General features: G+C 38.3%; 1 protein-coding gene across 2 annotated transcripts in view; it reads right to left on the bottom strand.

Annotated features, from left to right (window-relative positions):
• Positions 1-2,361: 2,361 nt before the first annotated feature.
• si:ch73-374l24.1 (protein kinase C alpha type) overlaps positions 2,362-27,728 on the bottom strand; it is a 165,802-nt gene continuing 140,435 nt past the window's right edge. The window contains exons 8-18 of one of the 2 annotated variants that reach the window (XM_012867881.3): positions 26,330-26,423; positions 23,487-23,516; positions 19,314-19,454; positions 19,032-19,205; positions 18,492-18,583; positions 15,596-15,658; positions 14,937-15,075; positions 13,678-13,758; positions 12,274-12,381; positions 7,456-7,596; positions 2,362-4,262 (exon numbers count right to left, since the gene is read on the bottom strand). In XM_012867881.3, coding sequence (XP_012723335.2) covers positions 4,098-4,262; positions 7,456-7,596; positions 12,274-12,381; positions 13,678-13,758; positions 14,937-15,075; positions 15,596-15,658; positions 18,492-18,583; positions 19,032-19,205; positions 19,314-19,454; positions 23,487-23,516; positions 26,330-26,423 — 1,228 coding nt within the window. In that variant the 3' untranslated portion in view covers positions 2,362-4,097. The remainder of the gene's footprint in view (positions 4,263-7,455; positions 7,597-12,273; positions 12,382-13,677; positions 13,759-14,936; positions 15,076-15,595; positions 15,659-18,491; positions 18,584-19,031; positions 19,206-19,313; positions 19,455-23,486; positions 23,517-26,329; positions 26,424-27,728) is intronic. The other variant, XM_012867890.3, reaches the window with a different exon arrangement.

Raw genomic sequence — 27,728 nt, forward strand, 5'->3', positions numbered from 1 at the left:
TTTACGTTTCCTTCAAGTAATAACGCCGGCCTTCAAGGCTGTTCGAATTTGACCACAGGAGTCTGAAGCTCCTTTCCTACCCATGATAGAGTTCTTACTGTTGACCCCATGAAAGGTCAAGGAACAGGAGCTAGAAGCTATTATTGAGGGTATTTGGATGGAGCCCAGAAGACCCCTGGTTGATCCTGTATGGAAGGTGAGATAAGAGAAAATATCATTTGAGGAGAATTTACTCAGTTCTACACTGGTTATTATCTTGCATGAACCTATGGTCATTAATCAAAACAGACACCTTTCCATGTTTTTGTTTATCTGTGGCATATAGGGTACATCTTACTTCAAATTGTATAAAAGATAAAAGTTTTTTTTTTTACACATATCTTTTTGAGCCATTTTATTTGTTTCATATCAGAGAAGAATATTTGCATTTGAAAGTTTCTGTTTTTTGTTCTTGTTTTGGATGTATTGTTGAATCAAACTCATTTTAGCAATATAACAACACAAAGAAAACAAACAGAACATTATGCTGTATTTTTATATATATATTTTTATATATATATTTCATACTTTATTTTTTACACAGTATCTGCCATACAACAAAGAACAGAGGAACAAGAAGATTCAGGTTACAAAGCAAGAACATTGAGGGAAATCATACAAACCGCTCTGTAGCTCCAACTGTAACCTGTAGAGCTTATTTACAGATTTTCCAATCTTCCATCCACAATAGTTTCTCAATATGAGACATGTAAACATTCAGTTTCTTTAAAAAGATTTAATTTTGGTCCAAATATATGCAGTGCCTCAAAACAGTATTGATACCCACTGAACATTTTTTGCATTTTGTTGCTTCGCAACCTCAAACATCAATTTATTATATTGCAATTTCATATTATAGACCAGGGTTTTCCAACTCCTGTCCTCAAGAGCTACTGTCTTGTAACATTTAGTTAAATCCTTGCTCCAACACACCTGAAATCAAACAGTCTATGGCTCGGCATGTCATTAGGTTATGAGGCCAGATAATGAGACGTTTATTTGATATAGAGATGCTGAAGAAAGGATGTGTCTGAAAGCAGCAGGACAGTAGCTCGGGAGGACTGAAGTCGGAGACTGCTTTAATAGTCCAGCACAACATAGTGTATAATGGTGAAGTAAAAGGGAGAAAAAAAGCATTTTTAGACATTTTCACGAAACAAATCTAAAAGGTTTGCCATGCAGTTGTAATTGCTCCTTGCTCTGATACCACTAAATAAAATCCAGTGCAGCCAACGGCCTTCAGAAGTCCCCTATTAGTTAATAGAGTCCACATGTAGGGAGTTCAATCTCTGCTGTTTTGTGAGGACCTCAGAGGTCTGTTAGAGAACATTAACGACAAAGCAGCGACACAAAGTCCAAACAAACACAGCAGGCAGGTCAAGGGGGAAGGTTGTGGAGAAGTTTACATCAGGTTTATGGTATAAAACAACGCAGTTTAATCTACAGTTTCAATAGGGAACGAGTGTGGCACAGCTGAAAACATACTAAGACATGAAGCCTAAGCTAACAGGCCGGGCAAGGAGAAAAATGATCAGAAAAGCAGCCAAGAGGCTCATGGTAACACTGGAGGAGCTTCAGCTCAGGCGGAAAGATCCGGTAGCAGTCGCTCCACACTCTGCCCGTAAAGGAGAATGACAAGAAGTCGTTGCTGAAAGAAAACCTTTGGAAGTCCCAATTAAAGTTTACCACAAACACAGGACCAAGCAAACATGTGGATGAAGGTGCACTGGTCAGATGAGACTACTGCTGATTGCAATAAACACACGGATAACCACTAGGGTGGCAGCATCATAATGAGGGAATGGTTTTCTTTGGCAGAGAATGGAAAGCTGGTGAAAGTTGATATGAAGATGGATCGAGATAAATACGAAGCAACAATATATAAACCTGTCAGAAGCTGCAAAAGACTTGAGACTGGTGCTAAAGTTGACCTTCCAAAGACCCGTTACATACAACCTAAAGAACAACGGTGAGTTCAAAATAAAGCATACTCACATGTAAGTATGACCCAGTCAACGTTTAGAGCTAAATCCAGTTCCGAATCTATGGCAAGACAGCTTGATGCTGAAAACTACTGTTCACAGATGCTTTCCCACCAAATCTGACTGAGCGAGAGCAAAGTTGGTAGAGACACGGCCCAAAAAGTTATGACGATGCATCATTTTCCCTCCACTTTCCAGCTATGGACCAGTTCGTGTTGCTCCATCACATAAAATCCCAATGCAATACATGACGTTTGCCATTGTGCTGTACTTCAATGTAAAAAAAGGTCAAGGGGTATGAATACAAGTCACCGTAAGAAGTGCAAACTCAGACAGCCTGTTTAGATTGGATTCAGGGTTTTAGAGTATTGTAAGAATCTAAAAACGGTCGTTAAAGACTTTCTATTGGAAGTTAATATCTCTCAGTAGCAAAAAAGACAAAATAAGAGTATTGGACCCATGAAAATGTGTTTGGCACCAGAGAATACAAATAGCCATGTAAAGCAAATTCACATATCTTTCACTACCTATAATCCAGCTATTTAGCCAAACAGGTTAGGTACATGACAGAGAAAGAGGAAAGACATGTTTAGAAAAAAAAAATCCAAAAACAATGCACATTGCTGGTTGGTTTTTCTCATTCTGCACGACTCCCCGGTCTCTACATCATGCAGGGGCCTTTTTCATGCTCGGATCAGGCCTCGCCTCACGCATGCACACGATATATTTATGTATATATATAAAGACATGACACATTTCGGCCACAGGGCGCTCCAGAATCGTTGCGCCGTTACGGCTCGGTTTGGATTTCAGTTTGTCTACAGAGGGAGTCGACCCTGGCGGGATCAAGGCAAGAGGGGCATCCGATCGCTCCACCCACAGGTAGTGCTGCATATTCTCTATATGACACTGAGTAGTAGAAAACAACGGATAAATACTCGGTATACATACATGTAAGACAGGGTTTGCCTGATACCAAAGCTACCAAAAATAAAATAAAACAACATAAAAATCAGCCAAACTTTAAATAGATCTCTATTGTGGACTAATCTAAACATAGAAATGTTAAAACCGTCTATGATAGTAAAATCACATTCAGTTTGTTGTATAAAATCGGCAAGTAATTTCTCTTCTTGAAACATATTCACAAAAAAAAAAAAAAACAAGCAAAAACAAACAAAACACTGGGGTAGGACCTCTTTGAACGAAAACGTCGTACACAAAAACCAAAACCTTTTTTCCCAGTAAGAAACCTTTAATCCGAGTATACATGTATATCGTCGAATTTTATATCCTAATACTAAACTTTACAGTCATACAAGACGTGTACTGCATCCTAGACTCTACAGCTCATACAGAGTCAGAAAAATAAGCATGCGACAGAGATCTGCTTGGTGCATATGAAAATAGCATCTTGCTAACTCCGATTTTTCTGAACGACACTTGTCCACTGCGGCTAACATCTGGTGCGCTGAGAAGAGCAGAACGGCTTGCAACAGTAACACAGTTTGCCTCTGCCTGTCCAAATCCGAGTCGGATATACTGCAGTAACACCTTCTACAAAACAACAGACACAAACAGCCTCTTGGTGAGAGATTTTAGTGAGTTGACAGCATAAGGAAAGGCCAGAGGTGGAAAGAAAAGGAACTGCAATAGAAATGTATTTCCATCTCTACTTTGGCACTCGTGTAACAGTGGACTAACTTCTTTTCTGATCGTAGAAATGTAACAAACATGTAGATAAAGTTCAGGCAGAAAAAAAAAAAAATATTGTTCCAGTCTTTTTGTGCATTGCAGGGATGAGAAGGAAAACTTGATCGTACCTTTAACACCGATAGAGATAGTGACCGATACTGAGACACATTCATTCACAAGATAAAGGGCTGTAGGCCTGCAGAAAACTACAGCTGGGAGTTGGAAAACACACAATTAGACTAAATGACGCACCACAGGGTGAGAGTTGGGAATTTCAGTGCCATGTAGTTGTTCCCTTCCCTTACGTTGCATGATTCTCAGATGCAGAAATTAGAGGATAATCGGAGTCTGTTGACCATGGGACGTTCGGATGTGTCCTCCTCATACCACGCTGTGCAGAGATGGATGGATGAACTGAGGGTTGATGAAGGAAAAGCCAGCGAACTCGCTCTGGTCGATGTTGGCGATGACCAGCTGGTCTGGCGGGGTCAGCACGGGCTGCGTGCGCGTGAAGAACTTGTCAAAGTTTTCCGCTCCCTTCCCACACTGGAAGAGATGGGAAGAATGTCAAAGGTGAAATGTATTTCAAATTTCAGACAGTATAAAAGTAAAGGGTTCATGATGAAAGGCTTTTCGCCTTAGAAGGGCTTCTCATTGCTCCCATTGGGAGGGTGGTGTAGGAAAATGTCAATGTTTATCCAGCCAGAAGCTGTAATGAGGAAGACCTAACAGCCAATGGACATCATTAGCATCTTCGCCCAGCTCTGCTCTGAGTGTGGGTCATACAAACATGATCGTTCAACACAGATGTACAAAGCATAGGTTCAAACCAGGACAAAGTAGTGCATAATTGTCAGATGAAAGGAAGGTCATCCCTGTTTTTGTTTAAACGCGCCAAGACTTTCAGGTGTAATTACAACACATTGATTGATGGCGAGGCTGAATACAAATGCACTACGCACTTTTCAGGTATTTTATGTCAAACATTGAAAACTGCTTTACTATTACACACTAAGTCCTCCTGGTCTATTGCATAAAATCCCTATAACATGCATCGCAGATTGTTTATGTAGCATGGCAAGACGTAGAAAAGGCTCCAAGGCATAACCACTTTTGCAAAGTGTTACTCTCTGTATACAATCAAACCCTTAAACGCAATTAACGCGTCACAAGGAATTTTAGCATGTCCTCTTTATAATGCATCCACTCAGAAAACATATTACCCTTTCAGATATTTTCAGCTGCTCTATAATTTTACGCATAAAGGCCCAGATGGACCCCTGTTTGCAGTCCCTTCAGACCAATTTATGTCAGAGCATATGTAACAAACCACGCGTCGCAGCACCTAATGGATCCACCGGGTTTTAGGAGCATTTTCCACTCCTTATGTGGGAGTGGAGACAGTGACATCCACTGTGTGGGCTGGCATCTATTTTGGGTGGAGGTAAAGGGGAACTCTGCTATTTTTAACCCTCAGTGGCAACGCGTCAGGCTTTCTGGGCACTGAGGGGATGAAGGATGGGGCAGTCAGCAAACAGAAAAGGAGAGTTTTCGGTGACAGCAGGTGGTTTAAGTAGTGCAAGCAGGTGTCACCTGCTGGATTTACAGCCTTCAGGCCCTCTGGGTGAATATACACTATTACAGTAGAGCTAAAAATAAAAATAAATATGTAAAAAAACACAACGTATATGCCTATTATTGCTTGCTCACTCGGGAGCAATGTTTGCAAGAAGCTGTTTCCTTGAGGAACTTATTTAAATTATTCAACAGCGATTTGAAATGACACGCATCACACTCTGTGTGTGGCAGAAAATCACTAGGTAGGATGCTTTGTGCATATCTTCTGACCTTCAAGATCTCTGTCAGGAACTGTGTGTGTGTGTGTGTGGGGGGGGGGGAGACTGAGAGACTGGGAATAAAAATTCAGAGGCGTATAAATACTGACACCACTGCTGGAATGGATGTGACCATGAAAACCCGATTACTCATGTTTCATCCAAATCAAGGTGTCAAATATTTAACAAAGCTTAGCGCACCGTGTTTGATGTTATGAAATCCAACAAGTCTCTAGGCTTTATTGTTTATTATTTATTGCATTGTGTTAAAATTTACCAACCCAGTGTCTATTAATCCCTCTGAGCAGCCTCCTAAAACTCTGAAATTGAAAAGAATGTAATGTCATGATACACTAGAGGGCTAGATAAAGATGATGGGGTGTTATCAGATTTTAAATTTTTTTCTTAGTTCTTGATGTAATCAGGAAATGGCTTCTAAGAGCAACTAAAGAGGTGAACGCAAGGTCCTGAAAACTGCAAACAAAGGTCCTGATCAAAACAACAGAATGAGCCTATACGGATACGCAATAAAGTCTAGGAAAACCTACCTCAGTTTTAACACATATAGGGGGAAATTTGTATTAAGAGATTAAATTGTTTGAATGCAGATTTTTGTCAAAAAAATTGGTATAGGCATAGGGTGGGGAGGCCAGAAAAGGAAATCTAAGGGAATGTTTTTGGCCACTGTGAGCAAATGTTACTGGTACTGCTGTTAAACATTATAAAAAGCCTTGCAATACATTCACTGTTGTGCGGAGCATAATGTCAAGCTGACGAAGGGTGAAAAAGCTAAACTTTAATTTGAGGATGTTTAATCAGCTAAGCAACAATTGTTTAAAAAAATCACGTGAAACAAGTACTAACATCTCTAACTATTTCTCTAAGCTGGCAACGGGGAAGTGGTGGCCTAGTTAGAGAGCAGGGTGCTTGCATCCAAGAGAGGCTGCAAGGTTCTGGGTTCCAATCCTACGGACTGTCACTCTGTGTCCCTGAGCAAGACCCTTAGCCCCAAAATAGTCCCAGGGGCCCGCACAGTGGCAGCCCACTGCTCCCTAAGGGATGGGTTAAATGCAGAGGACTAATTTCATTAGAATGTATGCTGCAATGACAAATATAGGTGATTATTAATTATTGACAAGGTTGAACCGCAGCATTGAGTGGAATTTGGTCAGTCCCCATAGCATCTACTAGACAGTATAGTATAGACAGTATTTCTCTCCTACCATCTCAAAGTTCGCTAAACTTCACCAATTCCTCCCGCCTACTGTTATACGCGGTGGACAATGGACAATGCTGTGGGTCCATTTATCCTAAAGTGTCCTTGGAGCCTTGATGGAGTGTCACAACATTATGAAGATTTGAAAATATTCAACAACGCATAGCCAAGTCATCCCAGAAATGGTTCGTCTCGCACACAACACAAGCTTCTTCCATGGCTATCTCAGACCTAGCCTGAAGAGGAGAGCGAATGAGAGAGGACTCCAGACTCTGGATGATCTAAAAAACTAACCAATGACTAATTTATTGATTTAAATAATCTGTTTCAGGAAAAGACTAAATGTTTATGTATAAACAGCAGCGGGAAGAACAATTGGGCCTCTGTGATTTTAATGTATATGTGTGTTAATTAGGTGAATAAATGTGCGAAATGGTTGGACTTCTCTATTTATTTTCATTATGAGACTATGCTTCTGGCATGAAACATCAATTTATTTTAAAGCTTTGTAACACGGCTATACAAGTGATGCTACCAATTTTGTCCACACCTACATGTAAAGGTAAAGTATAGACGTGGATCACTCCTGGTTTGAGTTCTTTGCAGGCTTAATAAAGTGTGTTATTGGGAACTGACCATGGATTAGGGACTTTTCAATCCTGCTCTAACACACACCCACTTCACTCACCACTTTGGGTTTAAAAGGCGGTTGGATCTCTCTGTTAGCCAGCCGTTCCCAGTCGATGCGTCTGAAGAAGGCTTGCTCTTTTATGTCCCGCTCTCCCTCCATGCTGCAGCCGAGGCGCTTTGACGGATGCTTCGTCATCAGCTGAGGACAAACGGGACGAGAAGAGGGTGAGACAAATGCAGCGTGGTGCTTCAAAAGGGAAATGACTAAATGGCAAAGGTGAAGAAAAAAACATGAGCGACAGAATACTAGAATAAGCTACACAGATCAACAAGCTCCAGGTCTCAAGATCAATCAATCAATCAATCAATCAATCAATCAATCAATCAATCAATCAATCAATCAATCAATCAATCAATTTTATTGTCAACTACAATTTGCATTGCAGTCGAAAATTCAGTTCCAAGATCAAAGGAAACAACCTGATAGGAGAACACCCTCGTTCTCTCGCACCTTGGACCATTACCTTTTCACCACCACTGAATCCTGACTCCTCCCTCCACCTTTTTTTAACTACCGTCAAGTAAGTTCTCTCCTCCCATCATTTTCTGCACCTGCTCTCATACAGACTTGTTAACTCATCTCTCTCCTCTGTAGACAGAACTTGGTGGATTCGACTGCTTTACTGAATCATTTCATATATTGTAAATAAACCTTCTTCCCTTTAACTGGTCTCCTCAGTGATTCTGCATATGGATCAGAAAATTGCCTCAAAACATGACAAATACTTGGGGCAAAACTTAAACAGCGCTGCTTTAATCTTTAGTCGTTGAATAAAAAGTTCCTCAAGTGTTCAGGCTTTTCTCCACTCACCCTCACTGAAAGCCTTTACAGCCTTGTAAGCATCATGCGTTGATTTTGCTTAACTTCTTTCAATAATAAAACCTGGAGGCTCATGGTTTAGCCATCGCAATAAAAAGATTCATCCAAATTGTATCTGCATACACAGTTCTGCCAGAACCCCGTAGTTCCCGAGATACAAATCATCTTTGTAATTTAATCCCCTTAAACAGGGTTTTATGGAGAAAAAGAAACAAAACAAAAAAAATCTAGTAAATCATCATCCTTGCACGACTTTAAAAGCTACCACAAATAAAATCGGATCCTTGAGGAGCGATCCTTGTTTAGTCAGAATTAAAGATTTGTGTTTGCTTTTTGATACGGTTGCGTAAGGGCTGAAAAATATTTACATGAGTAACTTGCTTGCAAACATTTAGTCAATTTGGAGCAACAAACAAGCAATCTAGCTGAAGCAAGATTGAAAAGTATGCAAACTGTTGAATGTCATCATATAACGTTTACCGTTCCAATTTTTTCCCACAATTTATCTCATGCATATGAGCCAAGTACATAAATGCATTTAGATTGAACCTCTAATAGCACAACTTTGCGTTAAAACCCCTTTACTTAGACGTTACAGTTCATCCGTTTTATCATTGTTTCCCTTTTATCTCTTCTTTCTATCACCTCCTCTTTCTTTTTTTCTCTTCTTGTTCTTCCTTTACTCTCCTACTTTCCCATTGTAGTGTCCACATAATTTGAAATACTTCCCGCAGGAATCACAATAAAACTATTTACATGCATAAATCAAGCGCTGCATTATGGCGAAAGCTGATTGCTCCACTTGGGAAAGTAAAATTTGTCGAGCTCTATTTGGCATTAAGACATCAATTCTTATTGCCACATTGCTAGACAGGACACTGGGGGAAAAAAAAAAAGACGTTACAGTTCAACTGTATTTCTTATTCTTCCTATAAACCTTATATATCTGCGTTTCCATAGTGACAGGACAATGCACTGCAAGGTGAGTCTCTCCATCCCACTCACCATGACCCACTGACATATGAAGAGCAGCTTGGCTGGCTTCTTTTTCCTCCAAGTACCAAAAAGCTTTTTTTTGGATGTGAAAAAATATTGTCTTAAATCAGAACCTGTGTGATTGATAAAGACATTTGACATAGCAGGACACGATATGTGTGTGAACCCATTGAAAAACGAGAACAGAAAGAGTTGAAGTGAGAAGCAGAGGAATTCAGATGAATGTTTTCTGCTTAAGTAACAGTGAAAGGTAATAAATTAACAGACTTTTTTTATCTGTTGTATCTTAAGTCTGACCGTTTAAAAAAAAAACATGCTGAAATTAGGGCTGTTAGTTTTAACCCGTTATTAACGCGTTAACTTTGTTAGACCATAACGCCGACATTTTTTTTAACATGCGTTAATCGCGTTTGTGTTTGCAATGCTTTGTTTCCCCGCATGCGCTCTCTGGACTGTGTTTTTTATTTTTTTTTACCCTCGGCGCTTTCCGTAGTTCCCAGAATGCTAGAGACTAGCAAAACAGACCCCCGCTTACTGTTGCCAAGTCTGCTTATTTCATGTGACTTTGGGCTTCTTTTTTCTAAAGTCGCTTGTAAATTTCATTAGTTGCGGGTCGCAGTTTTTTTGGGCTTGTTTCTGAGAGAGAAGTTGCTTATTTGGGCTCTAAAATAAGTAACGCTGCCGCACTACAGACACAGTGAGTATAACCAGCTTATAGAGCAGCTTATAGAGCAGCTGAGGTAAAAAAAATATATCGGCATTAAATATTTATTTAATTACACCTTTGTTTACACATTGTGTAAACATCAGGGCGTTATGATTAGCGATTTAGCAATTATTGGCCAGAGTTTAACATTTTATGGCACCAGGATGTTTTCATTCCAATTTTGAAAAGTGCTTAAAAATAAAAAATTTAAAAAATTAAATTTTTTGTACAAGCATGTTTTTTACTAGTGTCATTTATTGCAAAATTACATATTAAAATGCCCAAATAGAGTTTTACACTTTCAGAAATAAAAAGATAAAATATGCGACTAAATGGTTGTTTGTCCTGTGTGTCTCTGTGTTGCCCAGCGACAGACTGCCGACCTGTCCAGGGTGTACCCCGCCTCTCGCCCATTGTACGATGGAGATAGGCACCAGCAACCCCCGCGACCCCATGAGGGATAAAGCGGATCAGAAAATGGATGGATGGATGGAATATGCAATTAATTTGCGATTGATCTCAAGTTAACTATTGCAATTATGCGATTAATCACAATTAAAATTGTTAATCGTTTGACAGCACTAGTTGAAATACTACCTTCTCTTTTAAGACACACTTTTTAAGGAGAAAAGCTAGTGATTAAAAAGCCTAAATGAAAACTAAAGCACCGAGAAACAAAGGTGATGTAAAGTGACATCAGCAGCTTAGTAGTGAAGGAAAAGATAATCCTACTAAAGAACTGCACTGAACACTGTCTATACTTAGAGTGATATTTGCTTCAGTGTAGCCAATTGTAAATTAAGTTATCAAAATGTGAAAGTTTTCTTTCAAAAATTTATTTTATGGTTCTCAAAAGACAGAACTTTTTAAACTTTGTTTTATATAATAAATAAAGACTGATGGTTCAATTAGTTTTGATTTAAAGCTACAAAAAAGAACAATAGAACATACAGAATGCTATTGCACATTTCTGATTTTTGTTTTATTTGTCCTTAAAGAAGTGCTGTGTAACCTTTAGCCACTGGGGGCGCTAGACCTGTAACTTCCAGGTTTAGTGCCCCTGAAGGCCACTGGCAGCACTACACTGTTTCAAAATTAAACAGTCTCCATCTGAGTTTGGGAATCTGATAGCAGACTACTTTGGACCAGCAGATTGAGAAGTCATTGAGTTACTTGTAAAGACAAGGCCACATTCAGCCGTCTAGATTATACTCTAGACTCTCTTACTGAAACGGAGAGGAAGAGGACGAGGCAGGCATTGACCCCTCTAGATTAAACCCTACAGCAGAGAACCAAAAAAAATTCTGACTAGGTAAGTGTCATATCAGTAACCTAGATTACGTTCAGCAATTACGTTCAACCCTCTCAAGTCACATAGGCGAGTTTTTGAGAGGGGCAGCCCTCAGGGAACATCGATATACATCAAATGCTGTATATTGACCTGGAAAATAATTTATTATATCTCAAATTAAACTAATACTTGGGTCAAAACTTACATGCTGCTGCTTTACGTAGAACCAAATTAAAAACACATTTTCAATCTTGTTCAGCCCAGAAGTGGATTGGGGGTATCAAAATGTTCTTCCCCCAAGGAATGCTTTGTCATCTTACAGAATGGACCTGAGATTCAGACTCTTATTGTACACATTTGCCACATATCTAGAGCATTTAGCTGAGTGCAAAATGATGATACAGGATTTCCAGTCATTTTTGTGTTTTGAACAGTTTGGTGCTATACGGCAGGACGAAAACAAAAAAAGTCTGGATATGTGAATCTGCTAATGACTGCATGACATCTCTGAAAGCCAGCCGTTTTCAGGTTTTGCCGGCACGCTAAAAATTACCCGTCAAAGCGAAATGTCTGCTGTCACACTGCAAACTCTCTCATGCTAGAAGCAGTAAAGTTTCTGTTATTGTCTCAGTTTCTATTACTTCCAGGTGTACAATGAACAACAGCTGAGGTCATCGAGACAGTATGGCCCACTCTTGCACGTCAAAGCTGTTTTCAAGCAGACCCCACTGCGCTCCATCACCAGACAATTAGAAGACAGACCTTTCTGCTCCGCAACAGGACAAGACCTGCTATATAACCACGACCGGCTGCCACCTTTCCAAGGTGACAGACTGTGGCACATTCAGTGAAAGTGGATAATTGGATCTGAAATTGCTTTTCGTCATCTCTGTTTTTTTTTTTTTATGAAGTCTGATTTAAAACGAAACAAAGGACAGCACGTCTTTAACATTAGGGTTGATTCGATATTTTGAATCTGTTTCTTCTCATTCACTCTCCTTACCCCTTTGCAGATGGACACTGCCTCTTTCGACATGGACTTCGGGTAGGACACATTGTGCTCCATGATGGACTGGAAGAGCTCGTCTTCGTCTTCACCATCAAACGGAGGCTAGAAATGTACAGAAGTAGTGTCAGAGAGGTCGGACAGAAGCCGTGATGATGACAATTTGCGGCTTGTTATGTGCATCACTCTGAGGCGACAACATCTGCAGTTGAAGGTGACACTGTTGCCGTGTCAGACGTGACAACATGTCTGAAGCTCCACTGAGAACCGTTTTTATTCATTTATTTATTTTTTTTACTTATCTTGAGAGTAAAAGGAAACAGGAAATTAGATTACAACTCATTTTACGTTGGACATTTATAAATAAAATCTGGAACTATTAGTAACACTGTATTTATGAAAGTGTGTTGCATTTCAGTGATTATTTCATGTTGAGAGTTATTCTTCCATCTCGCCGGGAAACAACAACAGGATAAAAAAGTTAAATGAATGAAGATTTATCTTTAATCTAAAAGTATTGCATAAGCTACTTTGCTTGGTAGATTTAAAAAAAATAATAATTTATAATAAATGATGTGCTATTTAAAGAGATCATTTATGGTGCTATTTTATGCTACATTTGGTTGGTATTATTGTTTTTTATTGAACTTTTGAGATCTACTTTTACATTTTCTACAAACATACCAAAAGGAACTGAAAAAATGTTACTACATAAGAATAAAAAAAGGCATTTTCTATCTAAGAATCAATTTATCTAAGTCTGACTAAATTCACATTTTTTCCATTTGTTTAAAAAAAACAAAGTCAGCTACTCTCATTAGGGTATTAGAGGCAGTGAAGTTCTATTCAGTGCCTCTAAGGATTTCATGAATATCAAATGATGTGTATGTTCAGAATACCTCAGTTCAGGTCTCAAAAGTATTTTAGATCTTGAACTACGGACGATCAAACGCTGTATAGAGTATATTCAAAACAAGTAAATTTGTTCTTTACTTTAAAGTTTTACATCAAATACCAACTTGAGCATGATTAACCAGCTAATCTTATAACCAATTACAATTTTCTTTAATGTTCACACTGTGCACGACACAGGAGGGGGCCAGCTCTTCTTGTGGACAGTAAACGGCATCGCTGGTGCCAAAAAGTAACCGTGTTTTCAGTGTATTTATAGTCCATGTGAATTCTTTTAATGGTTTTTAATGGTTTCCCCCAAAATCAATGTCTTCTAAAGGTTTGTTTTAAAATGTCAGTTAAATACATACAATTCCTAATTTTCTAAGACAGAAAATTGTAATCTGTTGGGGTTTTTAAACAAAATAGGAACTCTTAATAAATAGGAGCTTTTAAATCTTGATGTTAAACCTTGACAGGGAAGCAGCAAGTAGTGAAACGACACGTTACCTGGCCTGCCAACATCTCATACAGGAGAACGCCATACGCCCACCAGTCCACTGACTTTCCATAAGGCTGATAAGCTATTATCTAAGCAAAAAAGAGACAAAACATTTGTATATATAAAAATACATTCATGTCATCTTGTTTATCTGTCATCATTCTGTATTTTGCTGCCGGCAGATAAAGCTGAGCACTGATAAAATCCAAGAAGTCTACATAGAAGGTACTGAAGACAAACTCACTAAAAGGCTTTTTACCCCCAACCTTAACGTCAGCCCCCATTAAACCCAGGCAGTTATTTTGAGCTGCCATGACAAAGCCATTTTTCCCTACCATCCAATTTACCATCCCACCACACCTCCCTCCCACGCATCCTCCTAAACAAAGACATAATAACCGCACAGTTGTACAAGCGTAGAGCCAAATCGCAGCTGGTATTTTGTTTTAATGCACAAATGCAGCTTTTTCTCAAGCTTCCAAATGGCTCATAAATTAGACCTTTTTTTAAAAGCTTCCAGAGCAAAGAAATTATCCTGAAATGTGACTTTGTATTGGGCTAAATCGTGAGACAAAATCTAACCAGTTACATCACAGATGTATTTTATTTATATGACCATGAATGTGGAAAAATACAAAGCTATGTAGAGTTAGTGTTCTTTATTGAAAGAGAAAAGACCAGAAAGTATTAAGAATTATCCAAAATTATGCAGGTAGATTTCTAAATATCCTGTACTACATAAAGCATACTTAATCAACAGAGGCTGCATCTTACAATATAGAAACACTATAGATCATTTGTGCTTTAGGGATGGAGGATTTTAACTCTGTTGTCCCAATATTGTGCAGCATCTTCTGCAATTATGATAAAAATTGTGTTAAAAATTGTTTTACAAAAACATCACAACCTCACTGGATACATTTAGATTCTCACTGCTCACAAAAAATAACACAATGCAACAATTACTCATCCCTGATGTGTCTGTAAAATTAATACTTTTTTATCTGCTGCTACTTGATGCATTGGTAGATTTTGTACTTTACACCAAATGGTTCAATAGTAAATAAAAAGTAAACTCTTTAGCATTTCAACATGAAATCATAGCCTCACACCGATACACAAACCTTATTTGGCTTGCAGTGTTTTCACAGACATATTTTTCCCATTGAATAAAGATGACATTTTTCTATATAACTGACAGTGTTTGAAAGTGGACTAAAATGAAGTTTGGCTATTTCATCTCTGACCCCCACATCAGACGGCTCACCTCAGGTGCGATGTAGTCCGGGGTGCCGCAGAAGGTGCGCGTGGACATGCCTTCATACATGTTCTCTTTGCACATGCCAAAGTCTGCGATCTTGATGTGGCCCTCGCAGTCCAGCATCACGTTGTCCAGCTTCAGATCCCTGCAGCACAGACAGATTTGTGAGCAGTTATGTGACTGCTTCGATGCTTTGAAGCTCTTTAAAGATGTCTCTGGTTATTTTTTATTAATTTTTTTTTTTAAAAAAACACTGGGATCTGAGTCTCGGATCAAATGTTCAGTTAGGGCTGTGACTCCACCCACGTTGGATTTCACACTGAGGTCAGGTGTGCTTTTCTCAGCCAACACTTCGTAGCTTTATGTTTGTTGAAAAATTATGATCCAGGAGCATAAACATGAGGATGTTGTGGTATGAGCTCTCGAGATTGTGACTTTCTTCACTTTACAAACCAAAGTTAGCTTAGATATAATAGGTGCAATGGTCTGATATATCTGAATATAGACCAGAGAGTATAGATCTACATGTCTATTTTTTATTTTTCCGCTTGTTTTACTTTCCTTTAAATAGTTGTTTTGCTATCGTCTGATATTAAACAGTCAGTGTTAGAAATTGTGCTTTAATACAGTCTGAATATCAACAGGTGCATGAAACATGAACCCACCTGTAAATGATTCCTTTCCGATGCAAGAAAAACAAACCCACTGCTATCTCAGCTGCATAAAACCTGCAAAACAATAAGAATCATTTAAAATAAACACCTGAATTTTAGCATATAAGCTGATAAATTGAATATGTTGATTAAGTAGTTCTGTTAAATATTTTATAGCAAATGACAGGTATCTATGTGTCTAAGCAAAACTTTGTAATCTTAGTGAAAACATTGCTTAGTAGCAAATATATTACTTGCCATACAGTCCCCCTTTATTTCCTTTCATCTTTCTGTTATTACTATATAATTACTGTAAAAAAATAATCAAAACAACTTCCAAAAAGCAACAGCTAAAACAAATTAAATTCATCTATACACAAAATGTATCAATTGTGGCACACTGATCATACATTCATAGGCCTGTCCTTTCTTTCCCAGGGAGCTCTACTAGTTCATCTCCATAAAACTCTTGATCAATATTTCTTTAGATGTTCTGTCTGTCTTTAAAAGCTCCTGGGATTTTAACCCCCTTTCATTCATATCTACTCTAGTGAGGGCTTTAGCCTCAGGCTTCCAATAGTAGATGAATAAACCAGGCTTGTTTGTAAGAACGGATATTTAAGTAGAGAATCTAATCTAAATTGGATCCTTTTGTACTTTGATGCCAACAGTCTGTCAAGAAGACAAGTTGTTTACATTTCTGCAGTTAAGTTTAAAATAAATACTAAAGATAACAGATTTGAGCACAAAGTGCCAACAAGGTTATTCTCAAGGAGCAATAACTGAAAATATATACCTATATATTGCAGATTGAGGAAGATGCATTTCTCAAGTCCTATGTCAGGTCTAGGTTAACATCGCTCCTTCTATTTCCACTGATGTGATGTAGTTCATTCTTTTAGTGCAGACATCTTTTATTCTAATTTTTAGCTCTAATTGGACACTACTCATTTATAAAGCGAACTCTGCACAGTACGCTGTCATTATCAGATAAAGCAACTAGACAGAAAATTAGTAAAAAGTTAGTGAGTGGCACTCTTAAAACTTAACACACCAGAACACAAGATTTCATTTGAAAATTCTTAGTTTTGTTCATAAACATTTTAATGATCTGGCCCTGGTCCTGTGATGGGCAGGCGAATGGTTCAGTGTGTACCCTGCCTGTCGCCCAACTGCTGGAGAAAGGCACCAGCCCCCCTCGCAACCCTGCATTCATCAAGGCTGGCTGGCTGGCTGGCTGGATGGATATCGCCCCACCGCACCCCTCTGAGCTTCTTTATCCCTACTTACATTCTCGGTCCCTCAGCCCATTCAAACAGCACCTCCTGCAGGTACCAAGGTCTAGGAGGAAGCTCAGAGGGGGCAGGGCTTTCTATATTGGTGCTCCTCAACTTTGGGATACCCAACCCCTGCATACTAGAGAGGCTCCTTCCCCGCCTGCTAATAAAACCTATTTTATTTAAACTCATTTTTATTTCTTTGGCTTTGAACATCAGCAAAACTTAGTTTGTTTGTTAATTAGTCCCATTTGTTTAATTGAATTGAACTTTAACTGAACTTTAATCTCTTTAGGTTATATCTTTATAAATCTTTTTTCTTTTAATGTATGTTCTTAGCATGCTGTTATGTGGAGCCGTTTTGTTTCTGACGGGGTAGCTTTAAAGTGATTTATATAAAGAAAATAGCTGGTATGGTAAGTACTCATTTTATTCCACAATATCCTTAAAATGCAGACTATTTGCTGCTATTTGATTAAACAAAAATTACTGTGTCTGGCCATGATGACCAGCGTTACATTTGGAAGAAAAAAAATGGGAAGCCTATTAAGCCTTTAAAAAGCACCAACCCCACGGTGGAGTATAAGGGTGGCAGAATGAAGGTGTGCGAAGACTGGGGCACAAATGGATGACATCAGTAGAAAAAAACATTACGTGGAAATATTGAAAACTCATCTCAAGACATCGCCCAGGAATTCAAAGCTTGGACTCAAATGGGTGTTCATCGTTGACAGTGATCCTAACCATATACAGCAAACATTTGTTACAAAGAGGCTCAAGGCCATCACAAAGCTCAGATCTCCATCCTGTGGGAAATATATGGGCAGAGCTGTGGGTTTGTGCGAGTAAGGCCGTCTACAAACCTAACCTCTCCAGTTCTGCTAGGAGGATTTGGCCAAATATCAAGCAAACTATTCCGGTGAGCTTGTGGAAAGTCACAGAGTTTAAAAGGACATTCTAACAAATACTGTGTGTAAACTACATACAGAGGATTTTTTCTGATTTAATGTTTTGGAGAATAAAAACATAAAAAAGGTTCTGTTTTTTTATTCGGTATATGTAAACATTTGGTTTCCACTTTAAACTCTAAAGACTCTCAAGGTACTATTAATAAGCCACCTCTGCTATTTTGTTTTTGCCTCGAATAGACCCTGACATCTTTTTTTTTTTAAATTAAATGTATTTAGGATTTACAACATCCATTTACAACTTTGTAATGATTTTTGTTTATTTACTTGCATCAACTTCACTGTTGTGCTTTTCTTAAGGGATTATTTGTATTGCTATAAGGTTAGTGTTGCTCTTATTGTGGAGCAGTTTGTTTCCTATAATAAAGTCCCATATAAATAAATTGGACACTGACTCAACGCTCTTTCCGTTTTATTTTGCATTATCTACTAATATGTTAACTTGCTTGCCTATTTTGGGATTATGGGTTAATTTTTCATCTCTCTAATCAAATCCAGAATTTCAAAAGAAATGCTTGGTCAACATCAGCCCTCTATGCGACTCTACTGCACCGTTCTGAGGGGTTGACACCAAAGCTACTATCTACATGTTGAAACCACCGGCAAAATAGCATTTGTGTATTCAAACCATGTGAGTGTGCATATTTCTGAGTGAGTCCTTACACTGCCTGAGGCTCCTTAAACTTGCCCATGCGCTGGATGTGATACATGAGATCTCCTCCGTTAATGTATTCCATCACAAAGTAAAGCCGGTCCTACAATAAAACAGCAGGTTACTGTCCAGAGCGAAGACGAACAGATATGCAGTTGCAAACGTCTTACAGTAAATTCGCTTTACAACACACAAGATTAAGAAATAAATTCATTGATCGTCATTGCAAAGATGCAGAGGTCATTTTGTAACTGTAGTTTTCATTTAGGCATGTTTGAGTCAGCTTGTAACTGCACAGACGTCACCTCATTTTCACTTTCAATTTTCCCTGCAGGGGCGCCAAGAGAAGAAAGAGTAGAGAAATGTTGGGCACAAATACAAAAGTAATAACAGTTAAACTCGGAGGAACTGAAATTGCTTTGGAAGAACAATGCTCCCCCTTAAATAAAGAGTATTTTTGTCTGTAAGAGCACGGCGTCAGTGCAGCAAGTGCACATTATTAACCGTGATGACAGCGGAAAGCTGAAAGCGTTTTATTTATTTTTACCCACCACAGTCTGAAAGCAGGAGTGGAGCAGCGTAAGGAAGGGGGGTTTGTCTCTCAGTGCCAAGACCCTTTTCTCCACCATCGTACATTCAACGTCGTCGTCCTGGATCACGACGTCCTTCTTCAGGATCTTTATGGCGTACAGCTCCTCTGTTGACTTCATCTCTGCCAACATTACCTGCATTTGATAAAGACGCCGCACTCGAGAGGTCAATAAAAAAAAAAAGCAAAACATGCCTTTGGTCGCTCTATTCAGAGCTCTGCGGTAAAATACATGAGCTGTCACCTTTCCGAAGCTGCCTTTCCCCAGCAGAGCCAGAAAGTGGAAGTCGCTGAGCCGGACCCGGTCAATGTTACCTGAGGGCAGACTGAACCGCCGGTGGTCTGTTGGTGTGATCACTTTTTTACCGTGACCCAGCTTGGCTTTCTGTTATGGACAATAAACACACACACACACGCACACACATGCAAAGAGATTTTAAACACCGCTGCTTAAAATGTGTACGTCTGAACCACAGGTCTTATCTTTTTCTATAAAGAATAAAACAATACTTTTGAGCTTCCAGATTACTGTGAGAGACAAACAAATAGTGGGTGCAGGACACGTGACTATCAGCCACTGAAAAGTTGGATAAAGGCTTGTTGCATAGCTGACTAGTGGGTTGAAAAAATGCTGAAATTAATATTGATTATTTATTAAAAAAAAGTTTTATGATCTGGAACAATTTTATCTCCTAAAACTACATGAAATAATAATTAGCAACATAATAAAACAGGAAATCACAAAGAAACACATATACTTTGAAAATATAAGGAGTGAAATGATATACATGTAGTCTATTATAAAGACAAAACAATTACAAATGCAAATTAATAGTTTAATCAAATGTATAAAAATTCATGTTTTTTTTTATTTAATTGTTTTTCAAGACAGACCTGTGAAATTATAACTAACTATAGTAACCTTCATTTGTAAAAGTTTGAAAATGGACCCTATTCAGTCTATCTATCTATCTATCTATCTATCTATCTATCTATCTATCTATCTATCTATCTATCTATCTATCTATCTATCTATCTATCTATCTATCTATCTATCTATCTATCTATCTATCTATCTATGAACAATTATATATATGCTGTATATATGTATATATATATAAAATGTAGTGATTAAGTCTGAAAAGTGGTAGCAAGAAGAGAATTACCATCTACATCTTTAACTTAAACATTTTCACATTACAGACTAGCAAAGAAAAGTATATAGATGTGAAGGAAGAGGAAAAAGAAGAAAAAATAACTAAAATTACAACCCAAGATATGACTGTTCACTAAAACTGATAGATCAAAGACGGATAATTTTGATCATAGAAGCAGCCAATAACTCTGTAGTGCAAGTATTAGTAAGGCACTTCATTCTGGCCCATGTGGATAATTTACAAGAAAAAGATTTTCTATGTAGACCCTCTCATCAGACCAGAGCACACTTCCTCTACTTTTCCCGTATCCACCTGTCGTGTTCCTTCCACTTCATATTAATGCTCTATTTTGTGTTAATTGACCTCTATTAACCCCAATTAAATGTGGAGAAGTTAGTGGGTGTAATATGGTCACTGATACAGATACCTTTCCAAAGCACTGTTTGCAGAGCCATGTGAGCTTATTAAATAATATTTCATGCTGCATAAATGCAAATCAGGCTTTCCCTGCATCCATATTTGAGCTTGTGTCATTATACATCAAGCATTGATCTTAATGAGGCACCTCAAGTCTCCCACTTATAGTCCTTTCAGCTTTTCTTCCTTCTTTTCCTCGTGTTTTTCACCTCATCAGGCTGGAAGAAATCTCTACAAGGCTGTAAATATTGAGAGTAGCAATTCAGATGACTGAAAAAAATAAACGTTTTTAGCACTACTAAAGGAATAGTGTCCAAACATTTGGCATTATAATCATATTTGTCATAGCTTGATTATTCTGTACAATGAGCTGAGACGTCTCTGCTGTCTATATCAAGCAATTTATTCACTTCAAGCTGTTAAGTACCCATCAAATGTCTATTCTTAAAGTGCATATTGCTCATAATAATCTGTCATCACTCAATATTACTCCACTTTATTTGAGAGGCACCTAGTGGTCACTTTTGGAATATACTTACAACAGAAAACGCATGGATATGTCTTTATATACAAAAGCTGAACGACTTTTAACACAATCTAAACATCTATAGCTCCACTTCAAACAAGACACATTGGCCGCTTAATTCAACCAGATGCAGTGCAGCCAGACAGGAATCATATGAGAAGTATAACAGTGCCACTATGTGGAAACATCCCGCACACGCACACACACACACACTGCACAAACAGCACACTGAGAACCTGTGAGTATCCAGTCTGAAAGTTACAATAGTTAGTGTCTTTCCATGCTTGATGTTCACACAGCCTTCTATAGTCTTGATCAGACTAGTAGAAGGTGGACGGTAATCACCCGGTGAGGAGACGATGTGAAGCTCTGCTGGCCTGTGGCCGTGCGTTGGATGGGAAAGAAGATGCCCCGAAGCCAGAGGCCAGAGAGCTCTGCAAATTTACTAACAACAATGCTGTTTGGTTTTTCCACGTGGTTGACATGCAGTCTTTTTGTATTCGCTGTTAAAGCAGTGAATCTGTTAGAAATAGAGAAACTTTGATTACAATTGTTCATGTCTTGATTGCAAATATATTTTTGTGTGATAATTTGTGAGCCTTTCTTTTGTTTATTCTACTTCAAGGAACTTTATCCATTTATACAAATCTGACCTAAAGCTTGAAGCTAGAAAAATAAATCCCAATTAGAATGTTACCATAGTTGTTTAAAGGAAATAAGTAATTTTAAAAGGCAACTTTTCTGACAAAACATTTTGAGTTACACCCCAAACCCGTGACTGCACTTCCATAAATTGAAGATGACCTTGTCTCTGGTACTGCACTGTCTTCTAGCTTCCTTCTACTCTAATTTTTTTTTAGAAAAAAAGGAATATGTGAAATTAATGTTTGTCGCTTCCTGGGGACACAGAAAAGGGTTATAGAGAGCACATTTGCTGCAAAGATAATTTATGCAGGAAACATGGGTGAACTCTGAAGAACACTACAGGGGAACTGGTTGGAAATACTTTTTGGCCCGAGACAATTTCAAACTGGAAATTCTTGGATTTAAGGGAGGATCAGCTCAAAGCTGAGGGTTAGGACAGATCGCTGGAGCAGCGAGTCAACAGCCAAACCACAGAGACGACTGAGGGAGTGTTTTCCTTTACAGTAGTTTTTGCTTTTTCATGTACACAACTTCTGCTGATGTCCACAGATCATATAAAATCAGTATCTTGCATCTTCTCACAGGACTACAACTACAACTTGGAGGGGTGACATTTTTTACATGCTCGTATGGAAGCTAATTTGACTGCCCTTGCCGTCTTTGTATCAATATTTCAACTTGCATAAACTAAGGTAAAAATGCTGCAAGAAAACTTACTAGACCTATCTATAGGGTTTGAGTATTATCCCTATAATAACGTTTAGAAGTCTACATTAATCCCTCATGAAATAATAGACTTATTTGGAAAAAAGTGAGACTTGCACAACGACTATGGCTCACCGCTACAATTTTAGCTATTCTGGTGACACAGGTGTTGAGAAAAAATAGAGTGCTAAAGCCTTTGCACACGAGAGCAGAAATGCTGCTTAGAACAGAAGGCATTGATGTCCGAGTTCAAAAACGGCGTCACTATTTCCAACCGTTGGTTTGTGCTTCTTTAGTCTTTTTCGAGCTTTTTAACTTGTGTTTTGCACAGAGACATGAATATAACTATGCACTAGCTTTAGAAAGCCAAAACACTAGGGAAAATGAAAAGTTGGGGGGAAAAGATGACACGTTCCTTTTCAACTATCATCCATGGATCTCAAATGCTAAAACATTTTTACCTTGTAGAAATAGCACAAAAAAAATTCACCCTCTCCTTTTGTCAATTGCTTATTTGGAAATCTCTTTAAAACTACATATTATAGAAATGTCAAGCGAGTGCTTTTTGGGAAACTACAGCCTTATTCTGCTTTGCAATTTTTTTTCAATGCGTTTGTACAATTTGTGACCTCCTTTGAGCGCAAACAAATGTGGTGCAAATATAAAATGTTCTTTTCATGTAGACTCTTCCAATGACACGATGTCTCTACACAATAGGATTGGGTTGTAAAAGTACATTGGTACCATGTACTTGCATATCTGGCAGGAGTAGTGGATAAATTGTGATAAGATTTAAAAAACAAATGAATTGGGTGCAGGTGTTTTCTACAGAAGGCCTTTGTTAGTAAATCAGATTAATTTGTGGACTCCCAGCAGAGATCCACAAACAATCCCAGTTCAGCAAGTGAGTAAGTGAGATGCAAGCCGAAAACATGAGAGAAACAGAAGAGGCAGGCAGGGGAGCTACCTTGAGATAGTGGATATTTAACTGGCAGGCCTAGAAGAGAGAAGAAACTCACACATTAGTGGGCTCGGCGATTAATCAAAGTGCAAATCTGGCTGACACGTGGGAAAAAAATATGCAAGTTATTACTCTCGTGACTAGAACATATTACATCATTAAAAAAAAAAACATTCACATCTTTTGCATCCCACCCTAGTTTCCATGGCAACCGGTGGCTGTGTGAGGACGTTAGCGACAGAGAAAGCCAAGGTCGGTCGATTTGTACAGTAAGAAGAAAATTAAAACTCAGTTCCTCAGGGAGCGCCATGAGGAGAAGACATTTACACTCAGAATAAAGCCGGCACTCACGCCTCACATATACACACACAAAGAGCTGGAGTTTAATAAAACAACCCGCCGTCTCTCACAACTCTTGTGCTTTCTTGTGTAAGTCCTAACCAGTTTTGCACTCCTCAATAGAGCGTCCCCTCTGCACTCATGTCCATGGAGAGGGTGTGAGTTTTAATCAAGGCTGCATGTTGTACAAGGACCTTACTTAAAATATCTGCAGTAAATAAGGCAACCACTAGAGAGCAACAACTGACTGCAGTGTTTGATTTACTTAGGTTTAATGGGAAATATCTGCAAGTTTGTTTGTATTGACTAGAAAGAAACATGTGGGAACAAGGTAGCAAAACAGCTTTACAGCAAACATTAAGCATATATATATATATATATATATATATATATATATATATATATATATATATATATATATATATTAAAATCTCTCTGATTATAATCTGTAGAGAAGATTTAAAAAGAGCGAGTGCAGGAAAGGAAACAAATGCTGTGGGAAGTGTTATGAAAGAGGTATGTGAACTGGGTTAAACCTGCAGCAACATTAAATGGTTCTGAAACCCAGACGGAGCCATCTTTACCTTAGTCTCTAGACCAAGGGTTTATTTAGAAGAAGTCTCCTACTACACTTCATTTTAAGATGAAATATAGAGGAAGTTATCTTCTTCTACGCTTTGTGCTGTATATGCGTACCTAGGTTGTGGCCTCCACTGCATTCGTTCTCACAAATATGCTCAATTGGCTGAAATCAGTGAACCTGTCATGCAAGTGAGACCTCTAAGGTCATAGTTAGTGATGAAGGAGGAGAGGAACGAAGAGAGAGAGAGGAATAGGAGGCAACAGAGGAGAGAACTGCAACGGATCTGGGAGAAGAAAACGAGCCAATTGCGTCTTTTAGAAAAGATTTGTACAAACCCTTAAAAATAAATACATGTTATACTGCAGCTGCAAAATTTTGCGCAAGAATTTATTTACTTTTTTTTGTTTTTTACAAAAAGCCAACCTATAATTTCAGTACATTTACTCAGTGGGAAAAACTCACAGCGGCCAAATTATTGGTCTCCCTGCTTCTATGTAACTCCCTTTTGCAAAAACAACAACAAAACACAGCATGAAGCTTTTTCTCCATCACATTTCTCAAGGTTGGGAACACAGACAGAAGAATTGTTGACAGTATGGTTTGACAGAAGTAGATTTGGTGAAGAATTTTTGGCCCTCATCCGCCTACAGGCCAGTGGCTATAAGACAGGGGCGTCTCTATCACATCCTAATCATCATAATTAGCCCAATTGCGTTTCCTCAATCCTCCAAACGTAGATCACCTCAGTAAGCTACAGATTTCTACACTTTCTTATGCATATTTAGGCCAATATTTTTTTATTATTTTTTATTGCCACTTAGTATAGATAGATAGATAGATAGATAGATAGATAGATAGATAGATAGATAGATAGATAGATAGATAGATAGATAGATAGATAGATAGATAGATAGATAGATAGATAGATAGATAGATAGATAGATAGATAGATAGATAGATAGATAGATCTATCTTTATCAAGGGTGACAGCAAATGTGCCTTGCATAGCATTTGTTTGAAAATAGAGATGATTAAATTGTTGATTATGTTACACATCCCATTTTTGATATAGGGATGAATGTTGTTATATTCATTGTGATGTTTTGTATGTATGTGTAGTAGGACAGGGTTATCATCAGGATGAGTGATGATCCCACTGGCACTGTTGACAGCCTTGTGATGAAAAAGTATTACGTACTCTAAGCTTAGTCATGGCAGCCTACAGACATAAACATGCACTTTATGTTTATCTCTGTACACAGAGATAAACTCTTGCACTTTTGTATTATCATCTCAGAAAAGGCCACAGTTATAGAGCTACTATTATCATCACTATAACATAAATATGTATGAGTAGCTGTAAAGAAGATATGATGTTTCCCTGAGGGACCTCTATAACGTTGCAACTAGCTAAATCATCAGTTGTGACCCTCCTAAATGTCCGGAGTGATGTGTCTTGTTAGATGCAGCTTAAAATAAAACTTTAAAAGTGTTGGTACGATGCTGAGTCGCTCCTGACACCCTGCAGTGATATTCATGTTGCGCCAGTGTTGGTTCTGTATCTGCAAAGAAAGGAAGTTGAAACATTTTCCCCTTTGGTTTGTATCCAACATAAATCTGCGTCCGGAATGATACTACAACGCAAAAAAAAACAAAAAAAAAAACAACAACAACAAAAATATCCAGCAGATACTCTATGTAACAATTTCTATTCTAAGTCGCACTTTAAAGTTCATTTGGATAATTTTCGTCTGTTTCTGTAACCCTGGATATAAGGAAACGTGGGAACAGCATGAAGTTTCCATAGCAACCAGAGCAAGGACATTATTTCTTAAGGTCTATGTGAGCGACTAAAAAGAAATTTGTGAATGATTCTTTTTTTTTTTTTTGTAACAAAAGAGAAAATCCACTTGACACTGCTGCCCACCTCAAACTTTTGTCGAAGCTCCAGATTGACGTCGTCCACCTCAGGAATAGGAACATTGTAATATTCTCCTTCCTCCTGGTTCAGAAGCTTGTACCTAAGAAGGTAAAAAAAAAAGCGGAAGGAAGCTCATTTATTTTGCATTAACTGCATAACTGAACACATTAACTAATTTATTTTAATTAATCTTCATCACGTTCTCCCCTCTGTCCACCCACACAAATACAAGTCTTTGTTTCTGCTTCCTTCAATTAGAAGTACTTGATTTCTATTTTTTCATAGGTTTTTTTTGCATGTTGCCAGTTTGACTCTGCTTCTTCTTTAGTGTCTAATGAAGTGTCATTTTTAGCAAAGACTGCAGCCAAACACGCAAACAGTAGTAGTTTCTAAATTGGCCGCCAGCATTTCACACACTGCTGGTATTTCCTCCATTTCCTTTTTGAGCATAGGCTCTTTAAGGCTACCATGGCTTCAAAGTGAGCAAAAAAAACAGATCCACAGAGAGAAGCAATTGGCTGGACCTGGTCGCAAATGAGTCTTTGCATCTGATTTTTGTCGCATTGACCCTCATTTACTAAATGTGTGCATGGCAGCAACATGGGTGGAAGTGAGTATTGGGTATGCTCATATCCCACACCGGGTCTCTTGGCATATGTACCGACGTTTATATAAGAGTGGACCTCTGGTGCAGTAAAGGAAACCAAGTTGTGTTGGAGCATCATTACTCTATAGTTGTGCATAATCATGTTTAGCAGTGAATGTTGTATGTTATGGGTTTCATTTACTTATTTTCCTTCCTCAATTTACTTAAACATCATAGGAGCTGATTAGATAAATGATACATAGAGTCTCCAAAGGTTTGTCCTTTTGATAGCGTAAATATAATCGCATAATAAGGCAGAATAGAATAGATAGTTGCCTATTTTTTAACAATTTTAATATACTTTTTGACTATTTATTATTCCTGAATTAATGGTTTAATGTGTGATTGCAGTGGGTTTTTTTTATCAGCATTTGCCATAGTGGCTTATTTGGATTAAAAATAAATGGATTAAAAATAAAAAAATAAACGTATACTATTGAGGCAACACTGGCAGGAGTTCCCACCATTAACTGGTGGGTTGCCGGTTCAAACCCCTGCTCTGACTGTCTCAGCTGTTGTGTCTTTGGGCGAGACATTTACTCCGGCCTGTGGTCTGGCTGCCACTGGCCACAGTGCAGCTGTGGCTACAATGTAGCTCACCGCCGTCAGCAAATGAGTGGGTGAATGACTGAATGTAGCGTAAAGTAGTGGGGGTCGTCTGACTTGATAAAGCATCATTCACCATTTTACTTATTTGTTAGTATAGATAATATACAAAACAAATTATCTCGTGAAACAAGAAATATGCTTGGACAGCTG

The sequence above is a fragment of the Fundulus heteroclitus genome, chromosome 16, assembly GCF_011125445.2.
Source record: "Fundulus heteroclitus isolate FHET01 chromosome 16, MU-UCD_Fhet_4.1, whole genome shotgun sequence".
In the NCBI taxonomy this organism is placed as follows: Eukaryota; Metazoa; Chordata; class Actinopteri; order Cyprinodontiformes; family Fundulidae; genus Fundulus; species Fundulus heteroclitus.